This window comes from Zonotrichia albicollis, chromosome 2 (genome assembly GCF_047830755.1).
Source record: "Zonotrichia albicollis isolate bZonAlb1 chromosome 2, bZonAlb1.hap1, whole genome shotgun sequence".
In the NCBI taxonomy this organism is placed as follows: Eukaryota; Metazoa; Chordata; class Aves; order Passeriformes; family Passerellidae; genus Zonotrichia; species Zonotrichia albicollis.
In genome coordinates, this window is record NC_133820.1 from 16,181,019 (window position 1) to 16,196,278 (window position 15,260).

At 44.1% G+C, this 15,260-nt stretch overlaps 1 protein-coding gene across 1 annotated transcript in view; it reads right to left on the reverse strand.

The window, feature by feature from the left end:
- Positions 1–15,260, reverse strand: part of C2CD2 (C2 calcium dependent domain containing 2) — a 38,889-nt gene that overhangs the window by 22,842 nt on the left and 787 nt on the right. Inside the window, exons 2-6 of the mRNA XM_005488976.4 lie at positions 13,483–13,581; positions 4,800–4,919; positions 4,365–4,466; positions 1,303–1,425; positions 904–1,030 (exon numbers count right to left, since the gene is read on the reverse strand). Of these exons, the coding sequence (XP_005489033.2) occupies positions 904–1,030; positions 1,303–1,425; positions 4,365–4,466; positions 4,800–4,919; positions 13,483–13,581 (571 nt within the window). The remainder of the gene's footprint in view (positions 1–903; positions 1,031–1,302; positions 1,426–4,364; positions 4,467–4,799; positions 4,920–13,482; positions 13,582–15,260) is intronic.

Below are 15,260 nucleotides of genomic sequence, written 5' to 3' on the forward strand. Positions count from 1 at the left end.
ATACTCCAATAAACTAAAATATACATTAAGTCAGCACTGGCACAGGTTGCCCAGAGAAGCTGTGGCTGCCCCATCCCTGGGAATGCTCAAGGCCAGGCTGGATGGGCTTTGAGCAAGCTGCGACAGTGGAAGTGTCCCTATCCATGGCAGGGGTGGAATGAATGAGCTTTAAGGTCCCTTCTAACCCAAACCATTCTGTGATCCTATGAAGCCTATTTCTCACAATATAGCAATTTCTTACACCTTCTTTCGAGAGCAGGCTGTAAACCAGAACTTCCTTACCTCAGCTGAAAGGAAAGTAATGTGAGAAACAATTGCTCACTTTGAAAATTTAAAAATGTTTATTAAACCTTAACAAAAATACAACAAAGGACTGCATAAGGAAAAAGCTGCAGTGCTGGGAACTGCCCCTCATGCACATCACATCCTCAGTTCATCTTCAAGGTGGATGCTCAGGCTTTTATACCCCTGGGGGCTGCACCAGCCAGCCCTGGCCTCTCCCAAAGTCTGTCAGTCAGCTCTTCTGTGCCATTTATCAGTGCAAACTGCTTTCTTGTCACTGGATTGGAGCTCAGCTGTTGCCATGCCTCACCCCCTGAGCACCCCCAAGCTTTTCCATTCCCAGCTGCCCCATGCAAGGGACACCTGTGCAGCTTCTTTGTACCTGTCCTGGACAGCCCAGGCTGTGTGATGGCAACAATACAGGGGGAAAGGGAACTGTGGGGAGAACAGAGGGCATCTAAACTACAATAACATAACTATACATCACTAAAGCTTTTATTAATATTCACACAACAGTTATCTTTTAATTGTGAGACCAAATCCTCTCACTATCCATCTGTAACAGCAAGAACAGCCAGCCCAGGCAGCCTGAGGAGCAGCAGCAGCCCTGGGGGGCAGTACCTGCAGCACGGAGGTCGCTCGGTGGCTCCAGCGCGATGTTCCTCAGCAGCAGCTTCAGCTCGTGAGCCCTCGGAGGCTTGGGAGGACTGGTGCCCTGAGGGACAAGGCTCAGCGTGTTCTGGACATTCTGCAAAAGGCAACCAGGACAAGGGGCACTGTGCATGTACCAGCACCAAAGCCTGGTGCCATGCTGGCACAGGGAAGCTGGGCTGGAACGCCAACAAAGCCACAAGGGAGGTGGGACCACAAAGCCTCCACTGCCATGGGCTGTGCTGTTCTAAGCATGTGTCCCAGTTCTTGTCACTGAACACTGTTAAATTTACTCATTTGTGAGTCATGGATACGTAATAAAAGCATGAAGGACACTTCTCAAAAGATTTTGGAAGGAATGAGCCTTACCTGAACCTCCTTTGTATCTGCAGGCCTCACACTCAGCTCTACAGATGGAGAAGCTGAGCTGAAGAGGTTCTTCAAGACATCTCTGAGTGTTTCTGATATTGCACATGTCCCTGCTGTCTGCCCCTAGGAGGAAACAAATAACCAGGCTTCTCAAAACTCAGAAGTTGAGGCAAAAATTAATTTGGTATACATCTATACCATCAAAACCACCTAACATTAGCTCTGTCAGAGAGAGACATGGTTTCTGTTGCCAACAACTGAATTTAACAACAGATCATACAAAGAATTACTTAAATTTCTTCATTATGCATTAAAGAATTAAACACTGAAAAACTCATGCTGTTCTGAGAGTTAGGAAGACACAGCTGTTAGCCACAAAACCAGGAGTTTCTTTAATAGTTTTTGTCTTATGATGGTGTTTTAAAGATTCTGCACTGCTCTGTACTCCCTGAGAGAGCAGATCAGGTCACCAGATAAGCAGATCTGCACTGTTCCACTGATTTAATGGGAGTTATGCCAGCTTGCAGCAGCTGAGAAGAAACTAATCCTGTGCTGCACTGAAAAAAAATTATAGCATCTCCTGGAGATCTTCAACCTTGCTGGAAAGTGCAGTACATGGACAGAGTTGTGCTGCTCTGGGGCACTGAGTTGTAGTTTGCCCATAAAAATCTCACAGCCATCTGTGCTTAGCCCCACAATCTCTGAGGGGTCAGAACACACCAGAGTTTGTGCACACACATGTAGCTTCACATGATTAATTCTAAGGTGTATGAAGAGACTGAAGTGCCCCTGCCCTCCCTGTGCTCCTGGAGAATGCCTGCTTTCCCACAGCAGGCTCCTCAGGAATTTTTGTCTGCTCAGGTACCTACAGGGCACAGATTTTTAAATCAAGCTGTCCCAGAAAGGCCAGTCTGAAACCCACCAGCTCTGAAATCTCACTGAGGTTTCTTTTCTAAAGGAAATAATGAAGTAGGAGACAAAGATCTGACCTAAAAACAGAGGACACATCCATCATTTTTATCTGATACCACACCATCACATTCACTGATGTGCTGTTTGCATGACATGTCAAAGAGATTGGGAGTAACAGCCCTTCCCCAGCTACCCAGGTGTTACAGAAACACTCAGAAATCCTGTTGTACTGCCTTCTTACCTAACTGGCCTTTGATGACATGTTCAAAACATACAACAGTCCCACAAAAATCTGCTGCATTTACACCACATGCCCTCAAATAACCACCAAGGAAACAGATAATACTCATTCACTTGAATAAAGATCACAGTAAATCAGCTTTTTAAAGCCTTAGTAACAGCAATTTCATCACTTAAGTTACTTAAATAAGCAGATAAATTATGGTTAGTCTTCACTATTTTTGAGGTAATTTCCCTCCCCTGCTCTTACCTAAATTGTAAAATCCCAGTTACCTCATGTGCTTTGCCATCAGCCTAATGTGACATCTGTTATTTAACAGTAACAACAGCAACCTCAGTCACTGGACTTCTGCTCACAGGTATTTGCTGTTGTTTCCATAGTTATTTGGAAAGGAGATTGATTAAAGAGCCTCCTGTCAGCTCTCATTTTTAGCCATACTTTTTTTGGAAAGTTACTCTCCACCACAACTCCCTTGACAACCCAAGCCACAATGGCTTAACTGCCACCCCAAAATGATAAAGACAACAGGTTTCACTTTGGTTTCACTTGGGCTAGGGGTGTACAGCACAGCCAGCCTGGGGCACATCAGCACATGATGTAAATTGTGTAAATCCAAACCCTACCAGTCAGCCAGGTTGCCCAACACAACTCAGGTTCACCCAGCCATTACCCAGACAAAATGGGTTATTACCACCCAGCTTGGGTGATGTCAAAACCACTGTGCAGATAATCACAAGTAATTAGAGGTATTTATTTGTACACACAGCATTGCTTCTGAAAGAGGAAGAAAACAAGACATAGAAGCTGACATTGAAGTTTAGGAGCTGCTCCTTGCTCACAGGTTGTAGCTCTTTGTTTATGGTCTCTCCTCTTCCATAAATTTCAAAAGTGAAAATAAAACCCTGTAATGAATAAAGGACTTAACAGGCTCATTCTAAACATGCAGGCAAAGCAGAACAGGTGCAACTCTGCAAAGCTGGACTTGGGCACCTAGCAAAAAGCTGATTGTGAAGCCCAGTGACTGCACCAGAGTCATCTGTGTTTGTCAGGAAGGGTTTAATAGTTAATAACTGCTCAAATGTGGATAATCAACATGCCACCCCAGCATGTGAAGGTCATTTACATGCTATGTGTGCATGGTAAATCCAACATTAAAACACACTTCAAAAGGCTTCTCTGTCTTTAGTTATGAGTTTCACATTTTTATAGACAAAGGCTGTGGTAATAAATTATGATGATTGTAGCTCTCTCAGTAGAGAAGCAGCTCTACAATAAAATTACTTTTTAACAAGGCCTTCAGTCAAGAAAACAAGTTCACAAAATACAAACAAGTCTTCCCCACAGCTGTAGGAAAAGTTAAATCACCACATTTGTGCCAAAAATAAAAAACTGTGAAGGGTCAAAGGCAGAAGAGAAGCCAAGCCAAGATGAAACTTGCAAGGGATGGCCCAATGAATCAGTGCTCACACACAAAGATCAGGTGCAATTCCAAAAGCAACAAAATATTTTTAGATCATCCATCATTTCCTTAAATAACTGTATTTTTCACAGCCATTTCTGATCTATTGCTGCCAGACTTCAAAACTGATTTAAATTAGGGAAGAAGCAACGTTTTAATTGCTTTGATGGAAATACCATCACAACTGGGTTTTTTTATTATTTTAGAAGTGTTCTGAGAGAAGATATTTAGGAACAGACATTTTTCACACCTTGAATTTAGATGAAAGATGTTTGCAAAGTCATTTGTCTGTCAAATACAGACTTGTTTCAGTGATCTTGAGAGGTGTTGCTGGATTTCAGAGGTGTAGGGTTTGATAGATGATCCAAGGGAAATGCTTTACACCACATTTTGGATCAAGGGGATGGAGACTCATCTGTTCTACCATTACAACAAATAAAACTGACTGACCTCCTGCACTGCTGGCTGGATTTCAAAGTTGATTTCATCGGTGTTAATGAGGAGCCACTCAACTTTGACATCTTCTCCTTTGTCTTTCACAGAGAGCTGAAGCTGTGGACAGGAAAAGAGTTATTGTAGAGTTGTTGTGGTGCCCTGTAAGGAAATTGTAGGTCAATCTCCATGCTAAGGCTCAGCACAGGAAGAATGACATCAGTTTCTGAGTAGATAATTTCAAAGTGACACTCTAAGGAGGCAGAAGTTGCTTGAGCTTTGAGAGTTCATGCCAGTTAAAAAAGGGAATTGTTCTAGATATTCAAATAGTCTACAATACATGTTATTTATCCCCAGTCTCCTGAAGAGGCAGCTTAATTTCTGTATTTACCACTTGCCCCAGAGGGGAAACAAAAGGAAAGGGAAGAGAGAACAACACTTAAGACTTTTCACCTGCAGGTGGACTGGGGACAGCTTCACAAAATAGGACTGAGCTTCAGCAGCCGCGGCCGGAGGGGCTGAGACAGCAACGAGGAATTTCACAGAATCCCCCACAACATTGCAAGAAACCACCTGGAAAAAGGAAAATGATGATGGGAAACAAATGGGAAAACAAATTAGTCTTCAGAAGGTCTCATGAAGGCAAGAAAGAAAATAAGAAAGGAATTAGAGCTAGCAGAATTATGCTAAGTTGCACAGGTGGGAAATATCTAAGCAATTTCATTCATGTTCCCACCTCCTTCTGAAAGCACAAAATTCAAGTGTTCGAATCTGTACATGAAATCTAATACCTGCAAATTATGGCATTTCCCAAAATTTCTTTTGTATTATTACCTAATTCAGAAGTAACTCCTTGCCTGACAAGGACTCCTTTCCATTTCACAAATCTATGTATTAAAAGGTCGAAGAGGGCAAAGATGTTTTTTCTTCTTCCTCTTCTGCTCTGAGCAGCAGCTGATTTACCACACAATCTTTAGTTCAGTGAAACTAAAGAAAATGTGAAACTGGAATAAACCTGTTGCTACAGCAGAGGATTCTGTCTGAGTAATTCCAGTTCTCAGTGGGTAAGAAGGAGCAGGAGCCTTTAAGAATTTATTCAAACCTTTGACCAAACCAAAAAAGCCTGAAATGTGGTGACAAAGCTAAATGTCTGGGGAAAGTCTGAGTGCCACTTGACTGCAATACACTTTTAGGAGCAGTAATTTAACTTGTTATCACACTGAGTTTGTAAACAGAGGACAGTTTTTGCTCCCTCCCCTCTGCAAACTGACGGAGCTGCCAGGCAAAATTCCTGGAGTGTGCAGAAATTCCTGGAGGGTTCCTGGCAGCACGGGAAAGCCCATGGGGTGGAAGTCAGGAATTATTCATCACACCACAGAGGCATGTTTGTTTTGCAAACAGATGTGCTGGTGGTGCAGGAGAGCTGTTTGCCACTGTCCCTCTGTGGTTACTGTCCCCACAGCTCCACTGTGGGAAGGACAGCTGGGCTCTCCTCACACTGACTCAGGCACAGAGAACCAGGTCAATGCAATGCACAGACAAATAATTCCCTGCAAGGTTTGTCTGACAAAAACTCTGCATGCTGCTATTAAACAGTGTTTGTGCACTTACTGCTCCAATTATGGGCACTGGAATTGAAGCTGAAAGCTTTGAGAGGAATCATGTAACTCCTGGAAGATCCTTATCAGTCTCTCCTTAAATACATTTCATCTCCCTGGGCTCTCTGGGGTACATTTTAAGGATGGCCAGGGCTTTATCGAGGGCCTGAGTACATCCATTAAGGTAGAGACTTAATTACAAAGGAGCAGGGGGTGGGGAGGTGGATATGACAAATAAAAATCCCAACCACACCCCAAGCAATAAGATTTGCCTTTTCAGGTTATATCTTTGCAAATTATAGTGTAGAAGTGGACAAATGAGTTTTCCTCACCTCTCCCTTTTCCCAAAGTCCAGATTCCTTCAGAAGTGACTTCTGACCTTAATCCCACACAAACACCACCAACACCCAGTATTATGGTAAAACAGAAAGGATTTTTAATAGCTAACAAGAACAAAGAACCCAGCTGCTTCCAGCTGCGTGTTTTACTTGTAGCTGACATGAAACACAGAATCATTCCTTTCATTCAAAGGCTGACACAGTGACACTTTAAAGATTCCAAAAAGGAAAAGGTTCTTCCCTCTTTTTTGAGGAAAAAGGACAAAAACTGCTTCCACTTCCATATACTAAATGCAGTGTTTTATCATCCATACATGTTTTTTCCACACATCCATAGGAAGTTCAATGCATTCAGAACAAGTTGGACTTGCTGTACATGCAATGCAGAGCCATTCATCTGGAATTTCTGGATGTCCAAGAGCCAAGGTTGCCAGGTACATGGTTGATTAATGTTTTTAAAAGAAATAAAAGTGTGGCCAGAGAGTTGACAAATGAGTTCATGTGTTGTCATTTATTTCTTAAATCATGTTTAATTCCAAGTAAAGGATGGAAACAGACACTGCAGTTGGTGGGACTTTCATTTTTCTTTCTGCATTTTGTCAAGAGATGCTAAGTCAGTTTTTTTAATGTATTTTTACCTTCCATTTCAAAGCCCAAACCAGTGAAGTTTGGACTTTTAGTCTCCTTGATTAATTTATTTCCTGCCAATGACATCTACTAAGCCCTATTCCCCTTCTGCCCTCACTTTTACTAAAAAAACTGTGGCACTCACATACAGCCACCTGTCAACTTTTAATCCAATCATCAAAAGGAGCGGTTCCATGTTTGTAAATGGAAAATAATATGTATTTATGTCAGGTGAATCCCTTTGTTCTGGGAGCAGGATAGATGATGGAGTCAGAATACTGAGAGAAGCAGAATTCTGGGCTAGAATTTGAAGAGAAAGCAGCCTTGTTTTCATCTCCAATGCTGCCACAAGTGGTGAAAAGGTGATTAAAGAGACTGCAACTGCTGCTTCCCTTGCTGAGTGACATTCCTTTAGAAGTGTAGCAGGTGATTTTGATAGACCCAAGCAGAAATATGTAGGACACTTCCCCCATGGCAGGCACACAAAGAAAAACACTGAAGCTTCCCGTGCTCTGCTCCTTTTTCCCCTGCCTTGTTCCAACCTGCTTCTTCAAAGTCACTTTCTCTGCACAGATGAAGAGCTGCAGAAGGGAGGGCCAGGCAAAGCAGCCCTTTCTGGCTGGCAGGGGGAGAAAGAAGGAGAGGTGTCCACAAGAAAACAGAGGAACCTGGACTGATAGGAAGAGAGTTCTTCAATTTCATTTGTATTCCTCATTCTCTCTCCCACTCCCCTTACCAGAGACATCCCCAGTTATCAACCCTTTGTGTTTCAGAGTCTAGAAAACCTGTCACTTTAATAACAAACTGTTCTTTAAAAAACCAAGCCCTGCACAGCAGCTGGGAGCAGCTGATTCTGAGCTCCCAGAGGAGTCACCCCTCAGCTCCCTCTTGTGATCCTACCTCTGGGCAAGGCACATCTCCTAAATCAGCAGAAACAGGGTGAGGTGAATTAGCAGTACAAATAAACCAATATCAAGGTATTTCCTCCCTCCAGCACCTCCCTTGGCACAAACACCCTTCTCTCCATGGAAGGAGTTCCCTGCCCTTCCTCTGGTACCTCTGTGTCCCTGCTCCTCCTCAGTCCTCTGCCATCCCTCCCCATGCACAGCTGGTACCTAATCCCCACTGCCAGGGTTATTCCTGCTGTTTCCAGCCTCTCCTCTCCATCCCTGACCTGACATCCTCATCATGGGATGAGCTGCAGTTGCCAGAACTCCCAGAGCTGGCTGGGCTCGGTTCCCCACATGGAAAATGCTGGCACTCATCTCCACTGAGCTGCAGATGCTGTGACACAACCTGCTCACACATATCTAAAACTCCGAGTACAATTATCCTAAAAGCAATACTCTTCCAGATAAGAAACCACAGGAACAAAGGAGACTGAAAAAGCAGTGTGGGTTGAGCAAGATTATTCTTCTGAGAAAGTCAAGTGTCCAATCTTGTGTACTCAGAGCTATTAAAATGCTTCCCCTGCTATGCCCTATCCCTCTACATCCAGACTTTTCCCCTTTGCAGTTCCTCTGCAGTTTCAAAACCTGTTTTTCCCTTCCTGAAGTAGCAGCAGAAGCTGCTTTATCTCAATAAGCACCATGGTGCCCCTGCTCCTCACACACGGTGCCTTCTTGCCTTGAGGTTTCAGTTTAGGCACTGGCACACCATTAATTTGTGCATTACATGTTCCCTTGTCTTTACTCTTCCCTCCCCAAGTGCAGCAGCAGGTTCCTCCCCTGGCTGTGACTTCAGGGGGAAGTTCTGACAGCCCTGATGGGGAACATTTCCCTCACCTTCCCCAGGCCCTGACCACACCACATGTGTTTGTAAAACCCCCAGCAGAACAGGCCTGGATTGCCTTTTTTGTTTGTTTTCTAGAAGGAAATTCTTTTTACTGCACTTGGTATTTACTTCCAGAAAGAGCAGGTTACTTGAGGTTACTCAGTAGTATGTAAGTAATACAAACATTTAACATTTTCACAAGAGAATCAGAATTAACCATGAGGCAGCCACACAGTGAAAGTTGCCTTGATCTCACTCTAAGATTTAGGACCCTCAGTTTCCCATCTGTCTCACAGGGTTTTACTATGAAAAGGCTTTTCTTTTTGGCATGGAAAACTTATCTTGTCAATGGCCACACAGACAGTTTGTGTGCTCAGCTGAAAACTTCACCACAAGAATATTTTTCAAGTCAAAAACTTCTGCCTTTTGACAGTCATTAGCACTCAGCTGTTCAGAAGAATTACATGATCTTCTTGGTTACCAGAGCCAATTCCTTCATTTCTTCTGGGGTTTTTCCAGCTTCTTCTCCACTCCTTTACCCAAACAATTGACCAAGTGGCCAGGACAAATGAAGGGGAGATGACAAATGCAATGTCTAACCCAGGCAGGTGTGGGTTTTTAGGAGCCAGTATCAAACTGAATCTGCCTGCAAATACAGTGAAAACCTCAGACCAGTTTTCCAAATGGTGGTAAACAGCACAGTGAAGGCAGGTGAGGGATGGACTCAGTGCAGGAGAGAGAGTTTCCATGTCAGCAACAGAAACAAAGCAGAAGTTGATGGAACATGTGAATTTATCCACTCCTTTGAGACCAACACATTCAAATTCAAATAGGTGGAAAAAAATGGGGAGTGAGGGAATGAAATAAACAGGCAGAGTGTACAAGGAGACAGGAGATGAAGAACTTTCAATCCACCTAAGAAGTTCAAATGAACATCAAACAGTGCAAAGACAGGACTCAGTACCTATATTTCAGAAAGGGGAATATAAATCAAAACCAGAACTAGAATTGCTAGTTTGGCCTCACTATCATGCAAACCTTTCCAAACCATCTGAGACCCAGCACAGTGAAGACACAGAGACCAAGAGGAGACAGAGAAACCTGGAGAGGTTTGCCAGTTGTGCTGTGGTAGCTTGGACAGTAATTCACTTGCACAGCCAGTTTGGGGTGCTCAGGCTCCCCTGACCCCTGTGCCAAGCTGGCAGATGTGGCACAAGCCTGAAGGAAGCTCACACACATCTGCAGCAGCAGCTGGAAGACAGAGCCAAACTCAGGATTGTAGGAATGTGTTTTTCATTGATGGAGTGACAAAATTATTTTTTATTTTTTTAAAAAGGAAAAAAGCTGAGGTTTTTTGTTTTGGTTTTTTTTTTTTTTGGTTGGTTGGTTGGTTTTTTTGGGGGGAGGGGTTGGTTTTTTGTTTGGTTTTGGTTTGTTTGGTTTTGGTTTTGTTTTGGTTTTTTTTTCACAGGATCACCTCCAGTGAAGCAAACAAACTCCCATCAGGATGTCCTCCCCTCCCAGGCACTCAGCTCTGAAGAAGGTTGGATCATTATGTTGTCTTGTTTACTTCTGTAGGCTCACCCCACTAACAATTAAGCTTTTACTCCATCACTCCCCCATTAAGGGATGTTTGAAAGGGAGAGGACAGTACAGTGAGCAGGGAGGTGAAAGCTGAGAACAGGTCACCAAAGATTCTTTCAGGCACCAAACCTATCCCACAGTTAAAAGTGCAAAATACCTCAGGAGAAACCTGAAAGAAAATGTGGTGCTCACAAAAGCAAGCTGGGAATCAGCAACATAAAGGAAGATTAGGTCATCACAGAAGAAAGCTGAAAGACCTTGAAAAGCAGGAGAGGAATGCAACACAAAATACAGAGTGTGTGTGTGTGTGTGTGTAAGAATTAACAACTCCTGCTCACACAAAGGACAGTTTATTATCAGGACAGCACCACAGCGAGAGAGACCTTGATGCAGCAAGGCACTCATAGCGTGAAGCAGCCACAGGAGAGGCAGATTGGAGCCCAAAACCCCTCAGGAAAGAACTTCCAGAGCCAAAAAGAAGCTGCCTCCTTGCATTGTGAGACTTTACCTGTAGGGCTGTGCGGCCCTTCAGCCATCAAGCTCAAAAACATGGATTTAATTGGAGCTGCTGCTGAGAATGGGTGCACAGGAGAGACTCAGGAGAGAGGACAGCATTGTAAAAGGAGATTTAAGGAGCAACTTATGCAGGCAAGCTAAACAAAAGCTGGAAGGAAATATAATCCCTTCATAATACATTTACTGACAGCAAGCACCATGAAAGAAGAGTAAACATATTAAGAAGAAAGGATTATATTAGTGCAAAAACTAAAAAAAGCCAAGGAAAAAATCTCCATGGTCTATAATTCCATCTAGGCTTGTAAAAAAACCCCAGTCATTAAAGCAGCAAAGATCTGAGATTGCTTTTGAGGCAAAATGGGGAGTTAAAAGACAACAGGAACTGTACATCACAGTCAGCATAGTTCACTCCACTAAAAATAATCAGAAATAAACACCAGGAATGGTCTTAGTTAGGAGTGCAGCAGTGACATTAAAGGAATGGCACTCTGAAGGAATTTTACCCCTTTCCATTTGAGTATGAAGCAGAAAAAGAAGGGAGACCTCTGTCACAGCCTGCTCCATACAAACCCTCTGTGCCAAGTCCCCAGCAAGAGAATCCTCTTTTTCATTGCCTTTTTTGTTGCTGTTTCTGTTGTGAAGTTCAAGTCCTCTGGAAATAGACTGCACTAATGGAAAGGCTGGCAGAAAAAGCTAAGACCAAGAATATTTCTAATGTTTACTTTATTAAAACAAAACAACCAATACCACACAATGAAAACAGGCCACTTCATTCTATATATTTAGGCTCTGGCCCAAAATTGGGGTGAAGGCAACACATAAATAAGGCTTTATCAAGGGGCAGTGTGGTGTAACCTCCAGCCACAGAGCAGCTCTGTTCCTATCACCACAGCTTGGGCCAAGCTGAGAGGCAGCAGCATTCCAGCCATGTCTGCAGCACTGCACTGCGCAGCACACACCAATTTCTGTGAGAACTTTGAGTTTGGGCAAGCTGCAGAGAGAGATTTTGATTTCACAAGCAAATATTGAGAGTTTGAAGAGGATGGGGGGAAAAAAGAAAACACCAAAAAAAAAAAAACCCAAAAAACAACAACAAACAGCCTTGGTATTACCTCAGGAAATACAAGACACAATTATCATATAAGAGAACTCCCGAGGTGTTTAGAGAAAGGTATGCATTTAGAGAAGAAGGAAAAGTAGCTACCAGACTGCCACTCTAAGGTTATTATACCCTGTAATTCAAATAAATATTCAGGTTGTACCTTAAGTAAAGGAATAAGAATGATTCAGAGAACTTTTTCCAGCAGCTGTGCACAAGACTACTGAAATGGGTTTTGGCAGTGTTCAGAAGAACCCAGTGTATAAAAACAAACCTTTTTTTATTCCAATAAATTTTAAAATGTGCCTCTATTAGTCTAAGCTGTTTTGAAAGCACATCAGATTTCTGTCTGCAGTGTAACACCTCCATTAAGATGCTGGAATGGCTCAACCCAGCCCTGCCTGTCCCTTCCAGCAACATTTTAGACACTGCACTGCAAGACAGCAGTTTTTTTGTGCTGTTATTTGCAGCAGCTCTCCCTGGGGTCCTGGATTCACACATGACACAGCCCATCAACTTCAGACCTAGCAGTGCCCTCTCCTTAAAATCTCCCATCCTGGCATCTTCCAGTGGCACAGAGTAACACTTGTGCCAACCCTACAGCCCTACCAAATCCAGGCTCTCCAGCCCCACTGCTGGGGCAGGGATTTTATTACCCATTTATTTCAGGGTACTAAAAAAATTTTTTTTAAAGGGAGAAAATAAGTACACAAACAGCTTTACATGCTAACAATCCCCAGCTGCCACCAGTCAGGGTGTGCCTCTAAGTTGTGCATCAGGCAGATAAGCATGCATAGTTTTCAAAGGAATCATAGTAGAGCTGCTTAGCATCTAAATCAGATGAGCAAAGCAAAATAACAAAGCAAAACTAAAAGAAAAAAGCATTAGGCTAATTTGATGCAGGTGCCTAATGTAACCAGTCACTAGGACAAAAATGCAGGAACTATCATTGCTAATAAACATATATAGGGTTTTTTTCCCCTTTTAAAGCATTTTTACTGTTCCAAGAGTCATGTTCTTCCTTATTTTAATTTTACAGGCACTGAATCACCTCCTAGTATTTGCTGTAGGAGAGGAGGGAAGAAATCACTTGCTCCTCACTGAACACAAGGACCAGCAGAGAGAAGACTTCACCCTCAGGACTCTGCACCTGTTCCATTGATCCTTACTCAGCTCCACGTGGGAAGCAAACCTGTCATCAGCCACACAAACAGCAAGAGGAGACAAAGATGTTTGCGAGTGCCAGGAGAGAAATTTCCCTCTTCTCAATGCAGTTCCCACTACACACTTCAGCAATGGGATGGGGGAACATCCTCAGGAGGAGAGGGCTGCTCCATGAGCTCACTGAGGGTGTAGCTACAAACTTGGCATAACCCTGGTTATTGTGCATTTGTGCCCTGGAGCACATTCTGCTCACAACACGCAAAAGAAGTGAATCAATGCAGGGAGTTTGCACAGGTTCTTTAAAGGGGCAGCCTTTTACCTGCCTCAATAAACATAGGTCAAGGGTACAGATCTGTTGACAAATAAATTTCCCACTCACACTAATAAAACATTTCCTGACCCAAAGTACACAGAAAGGCAACAAATCCAAAGTTTACCTTCTCTCCAGCTGACTTTACAATGCTGGTAACTTCTTTAACTGCTAGCTCAAGTGGTTCTGCTGGGTCATCTTCCTCAAATGTAAGCAACTGAGAATCCTAACAAGAAAAAAAAGAAGCATCGTTAGGTGATGAACCCATCACTTGAAAACAAGCGATAAAAATGCACTGCCAGTCAAGTTCCTGGAATTGCAAATGTATGTCAAAACTTCCATGCATTAATTGCATGACACCTCACTACATAATACAGGGTAGAGCCTGAAAACATATACTTAGGACATAACTATGGGCCTAATCATAACTCATCTTTCCCTGTAGTAGAATATCAAGGTACACAGTGTAGAGCCAAGTCCATGAACAACAAGAGTCCAGCAAAACTGCTGTTCTTCAGCAAAGATTTAGCAGTGCTGCAGTTCGAAAAGGCTTGTTTGGTTTGGCCCACTAATAGGGCCGCAGTAGGCTATGCCAAAACTAAGAAACCCCAAATATCATCTTGCAGAGGTGAGGAAAGAAGCCTTCCCCTGCCCAGCCCACCTCATCAGTGGAGGCAGACAGTGATGACAGCCACTCAATCTTCACACAGACAGCAAGCAAGGCAGCCTTGGGCACTGAGGTCATACTTTCAGAAGCATCAGCACTGCATTCTTCACCTGCTACCCACACGGAGCACTCAGCCCCACTTCCCTCATCACCCCAGGTTGTTTTGCACACAGGAATTTCATTAGCTTTGTGCTGCTGACATTGTTTTGGGAGGCTGACAGCGGGATCAACACCACGCTGCAGTGCCAGGCGCTGAACTCCCGGCTCCAGCTCTCACCTGGGCAGGGAGGGTGTGCCTGTCCCTGTCCCTTCAAGGGGCTCTGCCCTCTGCTCAGGGACAGGAAGCTGTCACTTGTGGCTGGTTACTTTCAGTTCCAGCACCTGTGCTCAAGCTGTCTGGACCCTTCTCTTCCACCAACCTTCATTTCTTAGCACAGCCCACTTATTTCTCAACCACATTGCATGATTTCAAAGGGTGCACAAAATACATTCTTTCTACTGCCCAACTTACAATGATACTTGGGAAGTGTTCATTTTTATTCCTTATCTTTCACACACACATGTTGCCCCACTCTTCCTTCTTCCCCAGCCTGCTCTCTGACATGTAAGAAGGAACTTCTTCGGTCTGGGACGCACGCAAATTCAGAGAGCTGGGGACGTGCCACTTCCTAGAGTTTATCCTCAGCATTTTGCACTGACATGCCAATGCCACTTCCTAGAATTTATCCTCAGCATTTTGCACTGACACGACAAGGGTTCAGTCCTCAGGACAAGGAAACCAGCTTGCCACAGCCTCACTTAACCTCCTCACCTCATCGGGCATACCAACACACACCAACGCGCAGGATGCCACATTGCACCTTTTCCAGGAAGGGCAAGTTGGCATGGGAAGAAACCCCGCGTTTTGTGCATCCTCCCTGACCCGGGTACAGGCAACCTGACCAAACCCTGAGCATCCCATCCAGCACCCAGCGGGCTCGGAGCCACCAGCCCCTGGAGTTACAGCACACACAGCAGGGCCTGAGGCATGGCGGGGGAAGCCCAGCTCTGGGAATTATTTGCCGAAGGACGGGCCCCAGGCCCAGGCCAGGAAGTTTCCATTGTTTCCTTCTCCCCACGCCCGAACAATGTTATCGGCGGACCGAACCCCTGCCAGGGGCTGCGGGGGTCGGGGCTTTCCTTCCTCCCCATCCTTCCCTGCTCCCACTCCGCGCCTCCGGCCGGCTCCCTGCTGCAAT